General features: G+C 37.2%; 4 protein-coding genes across 4 annotated transcripts; 2 read left to right on the forward strand and 2 right to left on the reverse strand.

The window, feature by feature from the left end:
- Positions 1-2,278: 2,278 nt before the first annotated feature.
- LOC108981375 (probable ubiquitin-like-specific protease 2A) lies at positions 2,279-5,624 on the forward strand. The gene is made up of 7 exons (XM_018952498.2): positions 2,279-2,594; positions 3,919-4,117; positions 4,208-4,375; positions 4,503-4,634; positions 4,711-4,792; positions 4,898-5,008; positions 5,098-5,624. The coding sequence occupies exons 1-7, from the start codon at positions 2,528-2,530 to the stop codon at positions 5,173-5,175; spliced, it is 837 nt and encodes a 278-aa protein (XP_018808043.1). The 5' UTR covers positions 2,279-2,527; the 3' UTR covers positions 5,176-5,624.
- A 496-nt stretch (positions 5,625-6,120) lies between these two features.
- Positions 6,121-8,005, forward strand: LOC108981379 (heme chaperone HemW-like). Its single transcript, XM_035687628.1, has 2 exons — positions 6,121-7,060; positions 7,145-8,005. Exons 1-2 carry the CDS (start codon positions 6,228-6,230, stop codon positions 7,770-7,772), a joined length of 1,461 nt encoding a protein of 486 aa, XP_035543521.1. The 5' UTR covers positions 6,121-6,227; the 3' UTR covers positions 7,773-8,005.
- A 93-nt stretch (positions 8,006-8,098) lies between these two features.
- Positions 8,099-11,940, reverse strand: LOC108981378. The gene is made up of 10 exons (XM_035687629.1): positions 11,641-11,940; positions 11,349-11,374; positions 10,999-11,089; positions 10,705-10,914; positions 9,812-9,934; positions 9,676-9,733; positions 9,448-9,521; positions 9,082-9,170; positions 8,934-9,006; positions 8,099-8,456 (listed from the first exon to the last, which is right to left on the reverse strand). The coding sequence occupies exons 1-9, from the start codon at positions 11,743-11,745 to the stop codon at positions 8,937-8,939; spliced, it is 846 nt and encodes a 281-aa protein (XP_035543522.1). The 5' UTR covers positions 11,746-11,940; the 3' UTR covers positions 8,099-8,456; positions 8,934-8,936.
- A 2,193-nt stretch (positions 11,941-14,133) lies between these two features.
- Positions 14,134-16,732, reverse strand: LOC108981388 (GDSL esterase/lipase 7-like). Its single transcript, XM_018952531.2, has 5 exons — positions 16,399-16,732; positions 15,744-15,874; positions 15,378-15,626; positions 14,799-15,045; positions 14,134-14,521 (listed from the first exon to the last, which is right to left on the reverse strand). Exons 1-5 carry the CDS (start codon positions 16,634-16,636, stop codon positions 14,313-14,315), a joined length of 1,074 nt encoding a protein of 357 aa, XP_018808076.1. The 5' UTR covers positions 16,637-16,732; the 3' UTR covers positions 14,134-14,312.
- Between the last annotated feature and the right edge of the window lie 176 nt (positions 16,733-16,908).

Below are 16,908 nucleotides of genomic sequence, written 5' to 3' on the forward strand. Positions count from 1 at the left end.
TCTTTTTGAGTTATTGGAAGAGAAAAATGCTGGATAAGATGATGGACAATTTTATTTGACAGATGTCCAAGACGCTTGTGCCACCCATCGATTGAAGTCTGTTCATGAACATTGACAACCATTTTCTGAGGAACTTTCACCAACGATTCCGGAAGGACATAAACACCATTTTCACATGCACCTCTGAATAGAACCGCCCCCGTGGTCTGATCCTTAACAAGAAAAAAGCACGGATGGAATTCAACAACCACATGATTTTGAGAGGTGAAATGATGAACAAAGATAAGATTTTTATGGATGCTAGGAACACAAAGTGTATCATTTAAATGAAAAGTACGAGTGGGTGAGGTAAGAACCAAGGAACCAATGTGTGAAACATGCAAACCTGAACCATCACCTATGACAACTTCATCAGTACCATCATATTCAGTATGCACGGATAAATTGGCCAAATCTCATGTAATGTTGTGAGAGGCTCCTGAGTCGATAAGCCATTTTTTATCTTGTGCTGGTGATGTAGAAATACAATTGGCAGTTGCATCCGAGAACTGCAGGCGGGGGCAATATTTTGCTATATGGCTCATTTCATCACACAGTTGACACTTTGGTGTGTATCGGCACTACCCATTGGACTTGGAAAATTTCTTGTTGGTCTTTGGGCCTCCATATGGACGTTGTTGGGCCGAACCTGCATCAGGTTTTGATAGGGCTCCATTTCGACTGGGAGCATTTGATTTGAAGAAGCCCCTGTTTCCTTCTCCTCCGTGGGATGACCCAGACTGGCGATGAGAGTAATTTGCTGAGGCGAGCAGCTACTAAGTGGAAGTTTCTAGACGACGAAGATAAGCGTCATGACCAATGAGCAAATCGTGGAGTTCTTCGAACGTTAATGGCCGTTCCCTTGCACGAATGGGTGCTGCGATCTTACGAAAATCACTGCCCAATCCATTAAGGATGTATAAAGTGAGATCATCCTCCAAAATAGGATGATCAATCAACGAGACTTCATCAGCAAGAGCCTTTACAGTATGCAGGTACTCTTGAACTATTTGGTTCCCTTTCTTTATCATTGTCAACTCCTCATTGAGTTGCATAGCGCGTGTGCACGATTTGCTTGCATACATCGTATGCAATTTGTGCCATACTTCTTTAGATGTCTTGGCAGCGGAAATGAAAAGAGTAATGGTGGTGGTAGTATAAGCCAAAATGGCACTTAGGATAAGCTTATCTTGGCGAGTCCAATGAGTTTTTTGTGGGTTGATGATAGTAGGATCAAGTGAAGATGGGCAAGGATGATTTCCAGTGACATAATCAAGCAAATTATACCCGATGATGAGTGCTTCAAACTGGGCACGCCACTGGGGAAATGTTGAGGGTGTGAGTTTCTCATTAATTTGGGTGGCAATATTCAGAGCAATGAGAGGAGTTTCGGTGGGGGATGGTGGTGTTGTAACTGGATTACGATCGGTTCTTGAGGTGGGGATCGAGTTCTCGTTAGAGGACGGCTCTCCTGATACCATGATAAATTTTGAAGAATAATAGACAAAGTTGTATTGCTTTCGAGAATAAGAAAATATTCACACACATTCAAATTGATTGTATAAAGAAATTTATACAATATTACAGAGTCTATCTTAAGTAAGTTTCCTAAAATTATGACTAACGTATACAAAGAAAGTTCCAGACTATACAAAGAGAATTTTGGACTGTTACAGCTTTGACATCCTTGATTTTTGGCTATTTATTTGCTTGCTGATGCTGCTGATTTTCATTTACTTGATTTGAGGGATCTTCCTTTATACTCTTAAGGTATATTATCCAAGCACTAGGCACTAGGCGTTGCAATGCGTTATAAGGCATTCAGATGATGCTTAAGGAATGAGATGATATGAGAATTTTATGAATATTAATTAGATAGTTTGAGTTAAGTATTTATTGAGTTTTAAAAAAAAAAAAAAAGAGAAAAAGTTGAATACAAAATATTATAAAATTAAAATATTGTTAGAATATAATTTTTATTTTGAGATTCGAAGAAATTAAATTATTTTTTGTTTTTTATTTGAAAGTTTGGAAAATTTATAATGATTAATTTGAAAAAACTTAATGATTAATTTGAAAGTATTTATATTTTAATAATATTTAAGAAGGAAAAATTTCAAGAGATTGGCTCAAGTAGTAAATGCCTTAGTCTTGAAGGTATCACTCTCTTTAATGTGTGAGGTGTTAAAGGTTTAACATTTTATAAGTATAAATAATCTTTTAAGCCATCATAATAAAAAGTTAGCGATTTAACCCATTTGTAATGGAAAAATTCCAAGAGAGCGATGCACGGATCGACATTTACTTTGTATGGGTGGTCTGAAAAGCTGAGATGAAATGAAAAAAATTTCCAAACATACCCTTAACTTCTCGTTTTTCCTCTCTCTTCTCCCTGTTCCCTATTTTCCCAATTCACAAAGGGGAGCTCCCTAGAAAGCAGTCCCATTCTTGCATTCTGTCAAACACTTGGGGTGTGTGACACATATCAATGGCAAAGGGCAAGAGAAAGCTCGTTCCAGAAACAATCGCAATTGACAGCGACAATCCGAGTTCCGGTATATCATTCGTCAATGTTCTATCATCTTCCTTGTTTGGTTTCTGAGAAAAAGTTGGAAGTTTCAAAAGTTTCTGTTGTAATATAAATACTGGGCTTGATTGTGCAATACTTTTGGACGATACAGGTAGATGGTAATAAACCTAAGATGTGAATGGAAGTTTCTGATAGTCTCTTACACTTTTTAGTTATTTACCAAACAAAGTATTAAATAAAACGTTTATTTTTTTAATGATAAAGAGAATTAGGATTTGCGACGTGTTTGTATCTATACTTGAAACTCTCTCTCTCTTTCTCTCTCGTGCTTTTAGACAGAATACTAATGAACATTTCAATTTAACAATGACCCGGTGATTTGTTTCGCATTTTTCGATTGAATCAGATTTCACACTGTTTTTGTGAATATTTCCGACAAAACGAAGAAAAATTTAGAGAATGTAGATACTGACTGTCTTGGAGTTGACGGGTAATTGATAGCCACATTGTGTTCTACGTAGTGTGTGTATGTGTAGTTCTAACTTTTCACAGGGAAAATCGTAGGAAATGGCATCTGTGGACACGGTTGCTTTGCAGTTTGTATTTATAACATATTTTAAAAGGTCCAAAAACTGTCCTGTTACTATCAGTTAAATAGGATCCGCTATATTGAATGGACTTGAGGTGGTTGAGTATGTGTGATCACTAGTTCTTTCAGGTGGTATTGCAGGGATTGTTATGCTAAATATTTTACGTTCTATTACATTGATTTTAGAAGGTGGGAATCATTTCAGCATGGTGTCAATGGTTAGTTTGCTTGCCCCTATGTGTGAATTGTAGCCATAACAAAGCGGGACACCTCTTTTTTGTTACCAATGTCTATTTTGTTTGATATTGTAGCTGAATGTGTGGAATTGTATTTTTTTCTCTGCTGGGGTGCACAGTAAATTTTGAGCTTCATTTATTTGGTTTTTTCCAAAACCTTTTCATCTCTACTCATTGTAATTATTCTTTTGTTCATCTGAACTTTTCAAATTTTTATCTTTGTGCTGAGTTATTGAGCCTTTGTACACCCTAGGAGAATGGGCTTTGGTCCCTTTTTACATTAATGGAAGCTTTAAATTTAACAAGAGATTGTATAGTTGCCAGGGATTGTTCAACATAACCATGTCATAGTGCCATAAAACTTCTGGTGGAATCGAAAATTTTCTTTTCCTGTATATTCTTAGCAACCAAACTCGTCAAAGAAACTTGGCTCGTGCTTTACTGTTTTAATCATACCAGTTGAAGACTGGTGTTGTGTGATTATTAATCAGGTTCTGATGAATGAGCTTGTTTTGTTGCGACAGAGTCTCTGGATAATCAAATGCCAGAGTGTTTTGTTTTCTCCTTGTCTGGTTGCAAAAAGATGAGTAAAGAAGAAGCTGAAGTCCCACAGGTTGTAACTCCCTTTCCTGGCCGCCAGCGTACAAAGAGCAGAGTTAGCCCTAAGAATGCTATCTTACAGGAAAAGAAGATAGATAGTGGAGCTTTTGAATATCACTTTCAGTGAGTCATAATATCAATTGACATATGTTGGCAATAATCATGTCAGATTTCTTGTCCCTGTTTTTGAATACAAGTGTCTAACATGTATAGGAATCTATGGAGGAGCTTTTCAGAAGATAAGAGGACCTCCTTTGCTTACCTTGACTGCTTGTGGTTTGCCTTGTATAGGAAACCACACTATAAAGCCAAGGTGATAACATGGATTAAAAAGAAGCAAATTTTTTCAAAGAAATTTGTTTTCGTTCCCATAGTTTGCTGGTAGGTTTTTCCATCAACTTGCTGCTGTAAATTTTGTTTCTTGCCAATGCATGGGACTATATTTTATTGTCTTGTTTCTTTTCCCTGAGATAGGACTATTTTATTGTTTGCAATACCATTTCTTTAGGAATCACTGGAGCCTCTTGATCTTCTGCCACTTTGGTGAGAGCTTGCAATCAAAAACTATAACACCATGCATGTTATTGCTGGATTCACTAGAAATGGGAAATCCAAGGCGTCTTGAACCAGATATAAGAAAGTATGCTTCTAAATAGACCCTGACCACTTGTTTCAGCTAGTAGTTTGTTGAACTTTTTTGTTTTGGTTTCTTTCAGATTTGCAGTGGACATCTATAAAGCAGAGGGCAGGCCTGAGAGTAAAAGCTCTGTTTATAAAATTCCCCTCTTGGTGCCTAAGGTGACAATAATGCATGCGTGCAATTAATATTCACATCAATGCTAGTGTGTTTTAACTTATCTTTGCCTCTGGAAGAATAAGAAAAGGGAAAAGGAATCTTTTCAGGTTCCTCAACAGAGAAATGGTGAGGAATGTGGCATATATGTTCTCTACTTTATTAACTTGTTCATGGAGGACGCTCCTGAGGATTTTAGCATTGAGGATTATCCTTACTTTGTAAGCTTTCCACCTGTTGTCCTTTTTATTATATAAAGCACTGGACATAGATGTAGTGAGGGAGTTTACCTTTCTGTGATATACTGCAGATGAGAAAAAATTGGTTTACCCCTGAAGGCTTGGAAAGCTTCTGCCAAAAACTTGGCTCCTTGAGAAAGAAAAGTTGATGTTTATAAGCTTTGGCAGATGAAACGACGCACTTTATCCTGCAAGCACCTCTTTTCTTCCACCCCGCCATGGATAAATAGAGAAGTGATGAATGCGATGATGAATACAGAAATTGCGCGGATTGAACCGCTCCATAGCTTTAAGCTCTGCGAGAGGATTACAGATAGCAGATAGGTGTAGGTTTACTGTTGTATTTGAGGCAATTGTCTTGTCCATAGATTTACTTTCTAGGATGTGTGATGTCAATTAGAGATAGTTAATGGTGCTAAAAGTCTGAGTTAACTATTTGGCTATGTACGTTTTCTTCTTTCATGTTTGTAGAACACCTCTCTTCTCTGATCCTTCAAATTGTCAAGTTTTTTAAGTCCCCACATTAGCTGGGAAAATTGTAAAAGCATTACATGAATATAAGATCTACATTAGTTGTATGGTAGGTGAAGTTGGATTTTACTGGTTTTGAAACTCCAGAAATGAAAGTGGTGCCTCTACCTCTACCATTGGTTTTGTCATTAACAATTTGATCATTTTTAGATGGCAAAACCTTGAGTCGGGTAGTGTTATATGAATGATGTTAGAGACATGATCTTTTTTACCATGTTTTCTTTTTACAACTTTGTTTTAAATAGAGGGTATTTTTATAAAATAACTTGTAAAATAATTATAGAGGTATCATTATTTTAAATGGAGGACTCCTCCATTTAAAACAGAATTGTAAAGAAATTAAAAAAAAAAAAAAGAAAAAAAAAAGAAGTTGTCTTTGTCAATTTCCCCCATCTTTTAGATATGATTTGGTGGACCGGTAAGCCTGTGCTGGGCCAAGTATGGGGACTTCTTCTCTGACCCAGAAAAAAGGAACCTGGGCCCGTCCGGACTTTACTGGACAATGCTTCTGAATTCCCATGATGTGGAGAGGGATCATAAGCCGAAACCCATATAGCCCAATAAAGCTAGCAATGGCATACAACAGACTGAGATGGGATGCAAAAAAAAAAAAAACAGATGCAAAATAAAATAATTTATTTGTCTTCGCTGCGGACTTGTTCCATCTTCCATGCTCTTGGCTTTACATCTCATTACCATTGCAACTATGCTCAAATCAACACTTGCTCCTGTTTTCTCAATCTTTCCTGCAAAACCCAGAACGCCAAACTTCGTATACCAAGTGCTTACCAATACTTTCACGCACAGCCCACCAACTGTCCGACAAAATGCTTCGCCCGATACTCTCACTACCGCCCCAGCACCCCAGCTTCCCCCTACTTCAGCATACATCCACCTACCCTTCTGTCGAAAGCGCTGCCACTACTGTGACTTCCCAATTGTCGCTCTCGGCTCTTCTTCTAACCAAACCGATGACGACCCACGAGTGTTAAACTATATACAATTGCTTTGTCGAGAAATTAATGCCACTAGAGTAGAATTTGAGACCCGCCCTTCTCTGGAAACGGTTTTTTTCGGGGGTGGTACGCCTTCACTGGTGCCACCGAGACTTGTGGCGTCGGTTCTCGAAGTTTTGGGGATGAAATTTGGGTTGAGTTCAAATACTGAAATATCTATGGAGATGGACCCTGGGACTTTTGATTCTAAGAAGATGGAGGAATTGATTGGGTTGGGCGTGAATCGAGTATCTTTGGGAGTTCAGGCATTTCAAGAAGAACTGCTGAAGGTATGTGGCAGGGCACATGGTTTGAATGAGGTCTATGAAGCCATTGAAATTGTTGGGTCATGTGGGGTCGAGAATTGGAGTGTGGATCTGATTTCATCTCTCCCTCACCAGACACCGGAGATGTGGCGAGAGAGTTTGAGGCTCACCGTTGAGGCGCAACCCACCCATGTGTCCGTATATGATCTGCAAGTCGAACAAGGCACGAAATTTGGAAACTTGTAAGTATTAAAATGAGAAGTGAAGTGAACACATAATTTTTAGCTTCCTCATGGGTTTGAAGTTGATATTAAAGTTGCTTGCAGGTATACACCCGGGGTGTCCCCTCTGCCCTCTGAATCATGGTCTGCTGATTTCTACCGAACGGCTTCAAGAACGCTTTCTAATGCTGGTTACAACCATTATGAAATTAGCAGTTACTGCAAGGATGGCTTTGCGTGCAAACACAATCTTACATATTGGAAGAACAAACCTTTCTATGGGTTTGGCCTTGGGTCTGCTAGTTATGTCGGTGGGTTGAGATTTTCAAGGCCAAGAAAACTAAAAGAATACACTGATTATGTGCAGAATTTGGAGAATGGGGTGGTGGATTGGTGTGGGAACGATACTTTCGATGTCAAGGACATGGCCATGGATGTTCTGATGCTCTCTCTCAGAACTGCAAGAGGCCTAGATCTGAGGTCTTTCAGAGAAGCTTATGGTGGCTCTCTTGTTTCCTCTCTTATCAAGGCCTATAAACCTTATGTGGAAAGTGGGCATGTTGTTTGCTTGGATGAGAACAGAAGAGCCTTGACTGCAGATGAACTGGATGCTGAATTACTAGATGAGAACAGGATGGTAAGAAGGCTGGCTTATATTCGGCTAAGTGATCCAGATGGTTTCCTTTTATCAAATGAATTGATATCCCTTGCATTTCGGGTAATAGCTCCATAGAACTACGATTCTTCATGGGATTCAGGAGTCCTTTCGAAGTGACCAGAATCTGATTCCTACAGCAGCTCGCTGTAGAGCTGAAAAGCATTTGTGGAAACATTTCGCCAGTATCATCCTAGGGTGACCTTCTGTTGAAAGTTTCAAAGTGCCTAATTTGTTGCATAAACAATGAGAATCTAAAATTTTGTACATCAGATGGTCTGGTGTATTACAAAGTACTATGCAGTTCAACCTAGTTGTGATATGGCGTTATTTAGGTGAGTTGCGAAAAGACGAGTGATCAAGAAAGAAAGCTGTCTGCTCTGGGGGCACAAGAAGGCAGAGAATGAACAGGGGATGAATTGCCTAAAAAGCAAGCAAAAATTTACTTATAACTTTCTTTGGATTTGTTTCCCAGCAGTGGGAAGAACTTTTTCAACACGAGAAAATGTTCCAACCAATGGAAAACAAAATAATAAAAATGAAAATTTTCACATATCTCTGCCCTTTCATAAACTATTAGATCCTTCACTATCGAATGGAACCCTGGCAAGGTTCGCCTCCGTTCTTGGTACCTTCAAACACTTACAATGCAATTCCTTCCCTGTGCCTTTCGTGACAAATGCAAATTTACAGAGGAATCTATTGGAAGAAAGCATCGACACATACAATACATCTCGCCATTATCCTCCCTGTTCGCCTAACCTGTAGCAACAAAACAATGGAGCTGTACAACATGAAACCATTTGAAATGAACCTGCGAAACATTTACTGCTATCCTGTATAACGGATACTATGCAACAGGCAGCATAACCATTCTTGCTTTAATAACGAAGCTAGATCCAAGATTAGTAGCGTCTACTTGCAGAAAGCTATAATGTAAGACTAGTGTGTCTACTTTGCTGAAGGCTATAGTGTCTATTGAGCTTTAATAATTCCGCAATTATAGAGTAATACAAAGATAATTTCCTGCCGTTCTCAACCAATTTCTGTGACAATCTATCTTTGCGTAATGGTTTATTTTTCTTTTTGCATACAAATGCTTAAAGTATAAAAATCACATTTTTTTTACTGAACAAATTAACCTTGGGATTATATGAACCATTATACCAACAACTGAAAACTTTAGAAATCTATTGATGTCATCTCTTATTTTATACAAAAAGTATGGGTATAAATTACCAGCTATGAGGGTTTTGCTTTCTGTCCAATTTTAGAGATGCGCCTAAGCTCTTGGGTTTTCTTCCTCATTTCGCTGCAAAATACACAAAGAAAAAGTTACAAAAAAAAAAGCTTGTCAAATGAGAAATGGAAAGGCAGAAAAAGGTACCTCTGGTGCAAATAGACTATTAGATAGAAAATAGGGAGCAGCATCAAAGTCAATATTGATATAGCCAGGTAGAATACACTTGTTTTCTTCTGCACAGATGAAAAAGTGGGTAGCTGACATCAACTATGCAGAAAATATCTTAATAGTTAGAAATTCCATACACTAACAGGAAGCCATCTCCTGACATTGTGGATTAGAGAGAGAGAGAGAGAGGCATGCCAGAAAACCTATATGAGCAAAACATCTATGGACAAGAAGATGAAATTTCCCTTATTCTGTAATAACATTGATCAACACAGACTATTAATTGTAAATTGGAGCTCTGCCTTTAAAATCCAAACTACTGCAGTAAGAGAGGGCTCTTACCCTGCCTCCCTTTGGAAAAGGTTTCTGTTTTCCGGAGCAAGTTTGAGCATCACAAAATTGGCGCAAAAATAAATCTGCCAGTGCATCAAAATGCCACCGTGGGAAATTAGCAACTATATAGACTGAAAACATTTCTTTTGAAGAAAAATAAAAGAATTATAGCGGTAATGTCAATGTAAGTAGTATGTTACACAAACAAGACAGAATATCTTCTTGAAAAGGTAGTACCATGAAGACGGCTTGCCGAGGGACCCAGATGGACTGGAAAACAACTGTCAGCAAGACTCTGAAAGAAATATAATATTTGTGAGCAACAAAACATACTAAAAACAGAAGGCGAGCAATAATACAACTGAAAAGCAACCTCACATAGGTGACGATTTCTAGCAGCAGCCGCAGGATTGCACTTGGTTTTGCGAGACTTGGTATTCATCATAGTATCACAATGCAATGCACCACATAAATCAGCCAAGCACTTGCCATGACTCTGAATTCATTAAAAGTTGGTTGTGTTAAGCTAATCCAATTTTTCAGAATGCAAAGACCACAAATTTTAAATTCAAAACTAAAAAATAAATTATTACACAATTTCTTGAAAACAGAATTCATGAATTCATTGTCATGTCTAGGAACCTAGGAGACTTGGCGCTTTCAGCATGTGTAGTCTTGAAATGTACTCAAGGCAATCTTACAGAATCAAAAGCAACTACAAATGCAATATCTGACTTCCACCATCACAGAATAATCAGCATACATTCTTCACAAAGAATGGATCTTAAATTTAGTTTTATACTTTTATTTCTATATTTTGGTTGAAAAAAATTATTTCATACTTCAGATACTATGGTATACAATTAAATACAATGAAAAAACTTGGAAATTAAAATATAAGTTGTCTAAGGCATGTACCACTTCTTTTGAATCATCGTTTATTTAAATATCATCATGATACTTGACAAATTATTAGACTTGAAAAAAAATCAGACTTGAGTACAGGGAAGAGAGAAACATAAATTAGTTGATAACAGATGGCAGGTGGTCAACTCAACATTAGTCAATGCATGAATGACAATTAGGACTATCTCATGGAGGAAAAAATAAAAAACTAGAACGCAACGTTGGTCACATTGTGGCAATTGATATATTGCAGCTTGCAATTAGTGAATGAATGCTCCAGAACATATAAAGATCTGGAACATGGTGCCACATACAATATTCAATAGATTGTATAAAGATAAGGAACATAGTTCCACATACAATATTCAATAGATTGTAGTGTCTGTTGTCAAAATGCTGATCAAGAAACTTTTCAGCACGGAAGCTTTTCTTACAGTATCCACACTTCCATTCATTTATATCCACATGAATTTTGTGCTGCTCCTGATCCCTGAACAGATCATTGTCAGGATGAAGTCTACATTTACTTGAAATCTGATAGTCTTCTCGTTCCACAAATGGCATCAGATACTGCACAATGTGTACAAACAACAAAGTCATGGATGTTATTCAAATTCAGAATTCCACAAGTAACTGTGAAACATTTCCTCATACCTCCTCAATTACTTCCCAAGCTGCCCTACTTCTTTCTCTAGAACAATGAACCTCATGAGCATGCTCTTGGTCTTGCTCTTGATTAAGAGTTCTAACATAAGACACATAACAAGTTCAGATGACCAAACTTCTCAGAATAACATATGACACCAATAATACTGAAATCATTCAACAGGCATAACGAGTATATGCTCCTAATTCATTAATCATTCATCAGGCATAACGAGTATATGCTCCTAATTCATTAATCATTCAACAGGCATCTAATTAACCTCAATACTGAAATACTACACTAATAATGAATTCAAACACTAATTTCTCTGCGTAATCTGTCAAGAAAGCAATGGTACCTGGCAGCTGCAGATCCTTCAGAATCCTGGAGCACAAAACAAAAATAAAAAATTATATCTCTTATTCATCCTATATACTTTATTCCTTTTCAACACAATATATAAACTAAGCACCGATCCATATAAGAACCTATATCACTATAACTTACCAAAATCACAGCGACACCGACGACTCAAATTATGAAATTCAATATAAAAACAAACCAAAATCCCATTTTTATATTTATTATAGTGGTTTGAACTCTTGTAAATGCAACTTCTCCATCCATGCTTTTGAGCTTTGTAAGAGTACCTGATTTTCCCCTGTAAGGGAAGAAGCCGAAGAACCATGGGATATTTCTTGAAGGGAAAGAGATATCAATAGAAGAATCGAAGCGATAGCTGTGGCTTTCTTCATCTCTATCTTGAGATTGGTATGAAATTTTGTGAGACTATCTGCGAAACTTTTCCTCGGAAAGAAAAGCTTCGATGGAACTACGTTTTCGTTTCTTGGAATTTCATATGGATGTGTTTGGATGCTTGGATTTTGAAACCCTTAAGTGACGGATAGGAATATTCCTGCGGGTGGCTGCTCCGCTAGTGTATTTTGGATGTTTTTTCTTTTAAATTTGTTTTTTTTTTTTAAAAAATGTATAATATCATTAAAAAATATTTTCTTAATTATTAAATAAAAAAATAAAAATAAAATCCCAGCGAGAGCTACCAATGGGAAGAACAACATTTTCCATATTCATGCACCCATTGAGAATGTCCTAATACCATAAAAAACATGGAATTTTGAAAGAATATTTTTTTTAGAAAGAAAAATTATAAACTGTACAATTAATTTACAACTCTACTTAAGATGAAGGGTATTCATATAAAATTAAAATTATTATTTTAATGAAATGGCATAATTACATTGGTTAATTTAAAATAAGTTGTAAATTAGTTATAAAAATGTTATCTTTAGTTATAACAACCTACCAAAGTTTGTTACAATTGGTTTATATAAAACACTTTGGTTGGTTAGGACAAACTACCAAAGTTTTTTAAGGTGCAATTGTGGTTATGGTTCAGATTTGAATCTTGAGAGTGGCCAGAAGGTAACCAACCTCAACCATATTGTCTAGAGTTGCAGGCTTAAGGCAATCAAGATTGCTAGGGAAAGCACAAAGCCTTCATAGAAACATCAAGTTATTTGATCTACAAGGGGAAAGCAGCATTTTAGAGAAAAGCCTGTGTAAATTTTTGTAATGATTTTTCTTGTTTTGCTTGTAAGTTTTCTTGTGCTATATCCCATCTCTTTTGTTTTTGTGATTTTTAACGGATTTTTAGTTTTTTGCTTTGTAATTATATATCTTTTGCTGAAGGGAAATTATCAAGTACTCTCGGAGTATTGTTGATATGATAAATGATTCAAAAAAGGGTTCCCCTATCTCTTCTCTTATACTTAGAAGACATACCCATGTAGATTATCAACTTGTCATGTGTTGTTATAGGCTTCTGAGTTAGAGTAATGTTACATGTAGTAGTGGAGCACGTAAGCGTTGTGCAGTCACTTTAAAAAATAGTGGAATCTACTATTAAAAAATGAATTTTTTTTCATGTGAGTCCAGTAATTTTTTTTTTTCAAAGTGATTGCACGGCACTTGTGCACTCACTAGGGCTGCAACCCGAGCAACCCATTCAACATTTGAGCCCGATCCGATCCGACCCGTGTTTCTGGGTGTGTCAGACCGACCCGACCCGTCCCGTCTTGTTGTTGTTTGTTTGTTAGTTTTTTTTTCCTTGCCGGGTACACCCCAAGCCAACTAGAACTACTTGCTGAACCCTACAACACCACCTCTTCGTGCTGGTGATTCTCGTCGGGTTTTGTGGAATACTTCACCCAGAGTTGCAAAGGAAAGCAATGGAGAAAAGTAACAAAGAAAGAGAGATCGATAAGGACCAACGAGGTGGAGATCTGATGTAGAGCTTCATGGTTTCGATGGCACACGGGATCTTCGACCAGAACACCCATCTGGTTTTTGAGCAGCGGCACACGGGATCTTCGACCAGAACATCCCTATACTTTCTTACCCAGTTGCTGAGTGTTGTAGATAGCCCAGATCACCTTATTCTGGAATTGTGTCAACTTCTTCTTCACCTAGATCTAAAGCTCTAGCCAAGGTTTCGTACTCTTCACGCCGGTGATTCCGCATTTATTCAAACGGTTGGAATCCGCAAAATGAGAGAAAGTTGAAATGGGTAGAAACATGGATGGAGAGAATCAAAGAGAGTGGCAAAGGAAATACCGTGTGCTGTCGAAACCGTGAAGGGGAACAGAGGCGATGGTGAATGGTATCGTGAGGAAGAGAAGTGGCTAAGGTTTCATTTGCAGAGGATAAAAATGTGGGTTTGAGTTTTTAAAGAGGTGGGTCGGCGGGTTGTACGGGTCGAATCCGAACATTAGTTAAAACCGATTTGTCGGGTCGGGTCGGGTTTAGCTTCACGGACGGGCCAACTGCAACTATTATTTCTCCTTAACTCATTTAACCTCATCATACATCCATTCATTGTCTATGACTTCATTGAAGTTATTAAATGCAAGGTTATATTGTAACGCATCAATGGAAGACTTAAACCACATAACCTATACTCTAAAAAGACTAGTCAATAATACAATTGGAGTCCCATTGGAACCTTATAAAGAGCAAGAACTTTTCCTTCTCAAACAATGTGAGATCTCATACACCACATACCCTTATCCTTATCATATAGGTATATCATAATATAATATCTAATTAAGTTAATAACTCTCTACTCAAAGCAAAACTTGTGGGATTTCCCATTACTGCTTAGAAAAGAGTGAGAGAGAGAGAAGATCAAGGTGCTCGATCGAGCAAGTTTTGGAGGTAAAGATATTAATATTAACAAAGGAGAGGGAGAACAGAACATGCACGTAGATAAACTTTAGTTAATCTTGAGAGAACAATATCTTCATCATCTCTTTGCAAGTTCTTGGACGTTAATTGGAACACATTGATCAGTACCCTTAAAACATTGTTCAGCAATTGTCTTGTATACTGCTTCAGTTGGGTGATTTGCATCAAAAAAGACATACGAGTTCCTGTCTTGGCAGGGAGCTTTATTTGGAATGCACAGCCCTGATTTTGAAACGGCACAACATGGGTTTACTGAATCTTTAAGACCTGTAAAAGTCAAGACTCATAAGTTAGAAACAAGCCAAATGCATCATCATTCAAAATTACCATTAAAAATAAAGGGTGAAATCTTTATTGGCTTTGAAGAGATGAAAAATAATAAATAGTTTTTAAATAGAAAAATATTTTATCCGCAAAGAGATCCCACAAAAGTAAATCTACAAACTAATAGATATACTATGTCTGATGACGATTAAAAGATGATGATGAATAACATTTCTCGGCATGTAATATGTATGAAAAGGAAGGAGATGAGTTTGCTTACCATAACGAGTTGGATTTGCCATCAAATCGTTCATGAATTGGTACCTCTTGGCCAGAACGAATGTTGTGTTTCTAAGTCCCATACTTCGAACCATAACACCAAGCTTGTGATTGTAAGAAGCTATGTAGGAATTCACTTTCTCTGCGCATTGTGCCTTGGAATTTACTGTTTGGAGGAAAGCTGGTTTACAACCTATTGGCTCTATCTCAAACACTACAAACTTTCTTGCTCCTAACGAGAACAAATCCTGCATAAACCCACAATATGCCACTTTGTTTAAACCACTATATTTTCAACATTCAATTTATAATACCTTTCATCATTCCTCACCACATTTGACAAAGTCTTTTTTTGAGTAATTCTAGTTTGTATTCTAAATATTGTTATTCAGGATCACGCTTACTGATATGGCACATTATAAGTCGTTTCTTAATTCGACTAACAAAATGGTAGCCACTTTACAGTAAAAGTAATTTTACAATCTAACGTCCCACATTGAGTTACGCTAGTTTATGAATTTACTTTTATAAAAATTCTTTGTAACTAAAACATTTCTCTAGAAGAAAATGATGACTTTACCTGTAATTGTGTTTGGAGATAGTACACAAGGGAATCAGCGAATTGTACCATATTGAGAATGCGACTGGTATTGTATTGACTTGAAAGATAATTGAGAGAATAATCGTTGCTGCCTACAACAACCAGAAAAATAGACTTTGACAGGTGGTTTCGGATCTCGGCTTCATTGCTAAAAAGCCTTGGCAAATATTCTTGAACTGTCTTTCTGAACAACTCTATTTGTTTCTCCATGCTCAAGTTTACAACTCCCTGCATGATAACCTCATTCTTGAGCAATACAAAACAGTCTTAAAATAACTAGAAATTCCTTTCTAGATGTGATATGAAACTAGCAACTCGGAGGCATTGCCAAATCAATGTTCTTACAGGATCAGCAGTGCCAGTCTCGGAACGGATTCCGGCCGAGCCAGATGCATAGTTAAAACCCTCGGAGAACTTGCTTGTTTTAGGATTGATACTCAAGAATGAAGGGGGGCTTTGTATTCCAAGCCATTGAGCTGCATTTAGCTCACAAAGTCAATATGATTCAAGAGCATCTAGTACAAGGCAAACCTTCTTCTTACCTCTAACTCAAATAATAGAATCTACGAGTCTAATTGAGATCCTTTCCAATTTCTTGATCAAATTGGATGACCCAATATAGAAAGAGATAGACACAACAATAAATACTCATGAGAGGTCCACTTTGCTCGAAAACTTTATATGAGCAGCATTAAATGTTATAGGACCCACACTTCAAAACGAGAAGTGCTACAGCCACAAAGAGATTACACAAAAGTAATCTCACAAACAAACGTGGCTTAATATGATCCGTTAGATCTGCTTTACAATAAAAGTAACTTTACAATCTGACAAACCACATCAAGCTACATCAGTTTGTGAGATTATTTTTGTGTAATCACTTTATGGCTAGAGTATTTCCCATACCCTAATATCCGGTGGTTCGGTCTGAAATCGTTGTAACCAACAAAATGATATAGGATGCAAAACAAGATACAATGCTAGTTAGAAACAAACTTACCAAAGAAATCACTGATGGTAGCACCATTCGTGACCCTGGCATTGGGACGAGCAGGAAAATCAATGCCATAAGGTGCATAATTTGCTTTTCCAGGCGTGTTTAGGATAACATCGTTCCAAGAAACAACAGTCGAGTCTCCAAATGTGTATAAAGCTGATGCAATCTTAGCTTGAGACTCAACCTTCCAAAAGAAGCAGCAGCAAACAAGGACGAGAGGAATCATGGCGTTCCTGAACATTTTTTTTTTTCTTGTATTTACTATTAGGGATTTTTCTCATCGGTATGCAAAAATGGAGGGATATTTCTTGTTCTTATAATAGGGTATGCAGTTAGGGTTGCCAAATTTAGACAAGGTGGAATTAAAATAGCATTGGCATTGCGAGGTAAGAAGTTATGGATGAAAATCCCAAAATCGTTACGATGTCTTAGAACATTGAAATTTTCAAATTAAATGATTTGGATCTAACAATATTGTTAGATCCTCCGCACCGGCTTGTAAATAGAATTCTT

This window comes from Juglans regia, chromosome 2 (assembly GCF_001411555.2).
Source record: "Juglans regia cultivar Chandler chromosome 2, Walnut 2.0, whole genome shotgun sequence".
Classification (NCBI taxonomy): domain Eukaryota; kingdom Viridiplantae; phylum Streptophyta; class Magnoliopsida; order Fagales; family Juglandaceae; genus Juglans; species Juglans regia.

Coding starts and splice junctions, on each gene's coding strand:
- LOC108981388 (XM_018952531.2), bottom strand. CDS start 16,636: ATGTTCAGGAACGCCATGATTCCTCTCGTCCTTGTTTGCTGCTGCTTC. Junction 15,627..15,743: donor AGACTGGCACTGCTGATCCT/GTAAGAACATTG, acceptor GTTATCATGCAG/GGAGTTGTAAACTTGAGCAT. Junction 15,046..15,377: donor ATCTCCAAACACAATTACAG/GTAAAGTCATCA, acceptor GGGTTTATGCAG/GATTTGTTCTCGTTAGGAGC.
- LOC108981379 (XM_035687628.1), top strand. CDS start 6,228: ATGCTCTTGGCTTTACATCTCATTACCATTGCAACTATGCTCAAATCA. Junction 7,061..7,144: donor GGCACGAAATTTGGAAACTT/GTAAGTATTAAA, acceptor AGTTGCTTGCAG/GTATACACCCGGGGTGTCCC.
- LOC108981375 (XM_018952498.2), top strand. CDS start 2,528: ATGGCAAAGGGCAAGAGAAAGCTCGTTCCAGAAACAATCGCAATTGAC. Junction 2,595..3,918: donor CAGCGACAATCCGAGTTCCG/GTATATCATTCG, acceptor TTGTTGCGACAG/AGTCTCTGGATAATCAAATG. Junction 4,635..4,710: donor CTTGAACCAGATATAAGAAA/GTATGCTTCTAA, acceptor GGTTTCTTTCAG/ATTTGCAGTGGACATCTATA.
- LOC108981378 (XM_035687629.1), bottom strand. CDS start 11,745: ATGAAGAAAGCCACAGCTATCGCTTCGATTCTTCTATTGATATCTCTT. Junction 11,375..11,640: donor CCCTTACAGGGGAAAATCAG/GTACTCTTACAA, acceptor TTTGTGCTCCAG/GATTCTGAAGGATCTGCAGC. Junction 10,915..10,998: donor CTTGGGAAGTAATTGAGGAG/GTATGAGGAAAT, acceptor CACATTGTGCAG/TATCTGATGCCATTTGTGGA.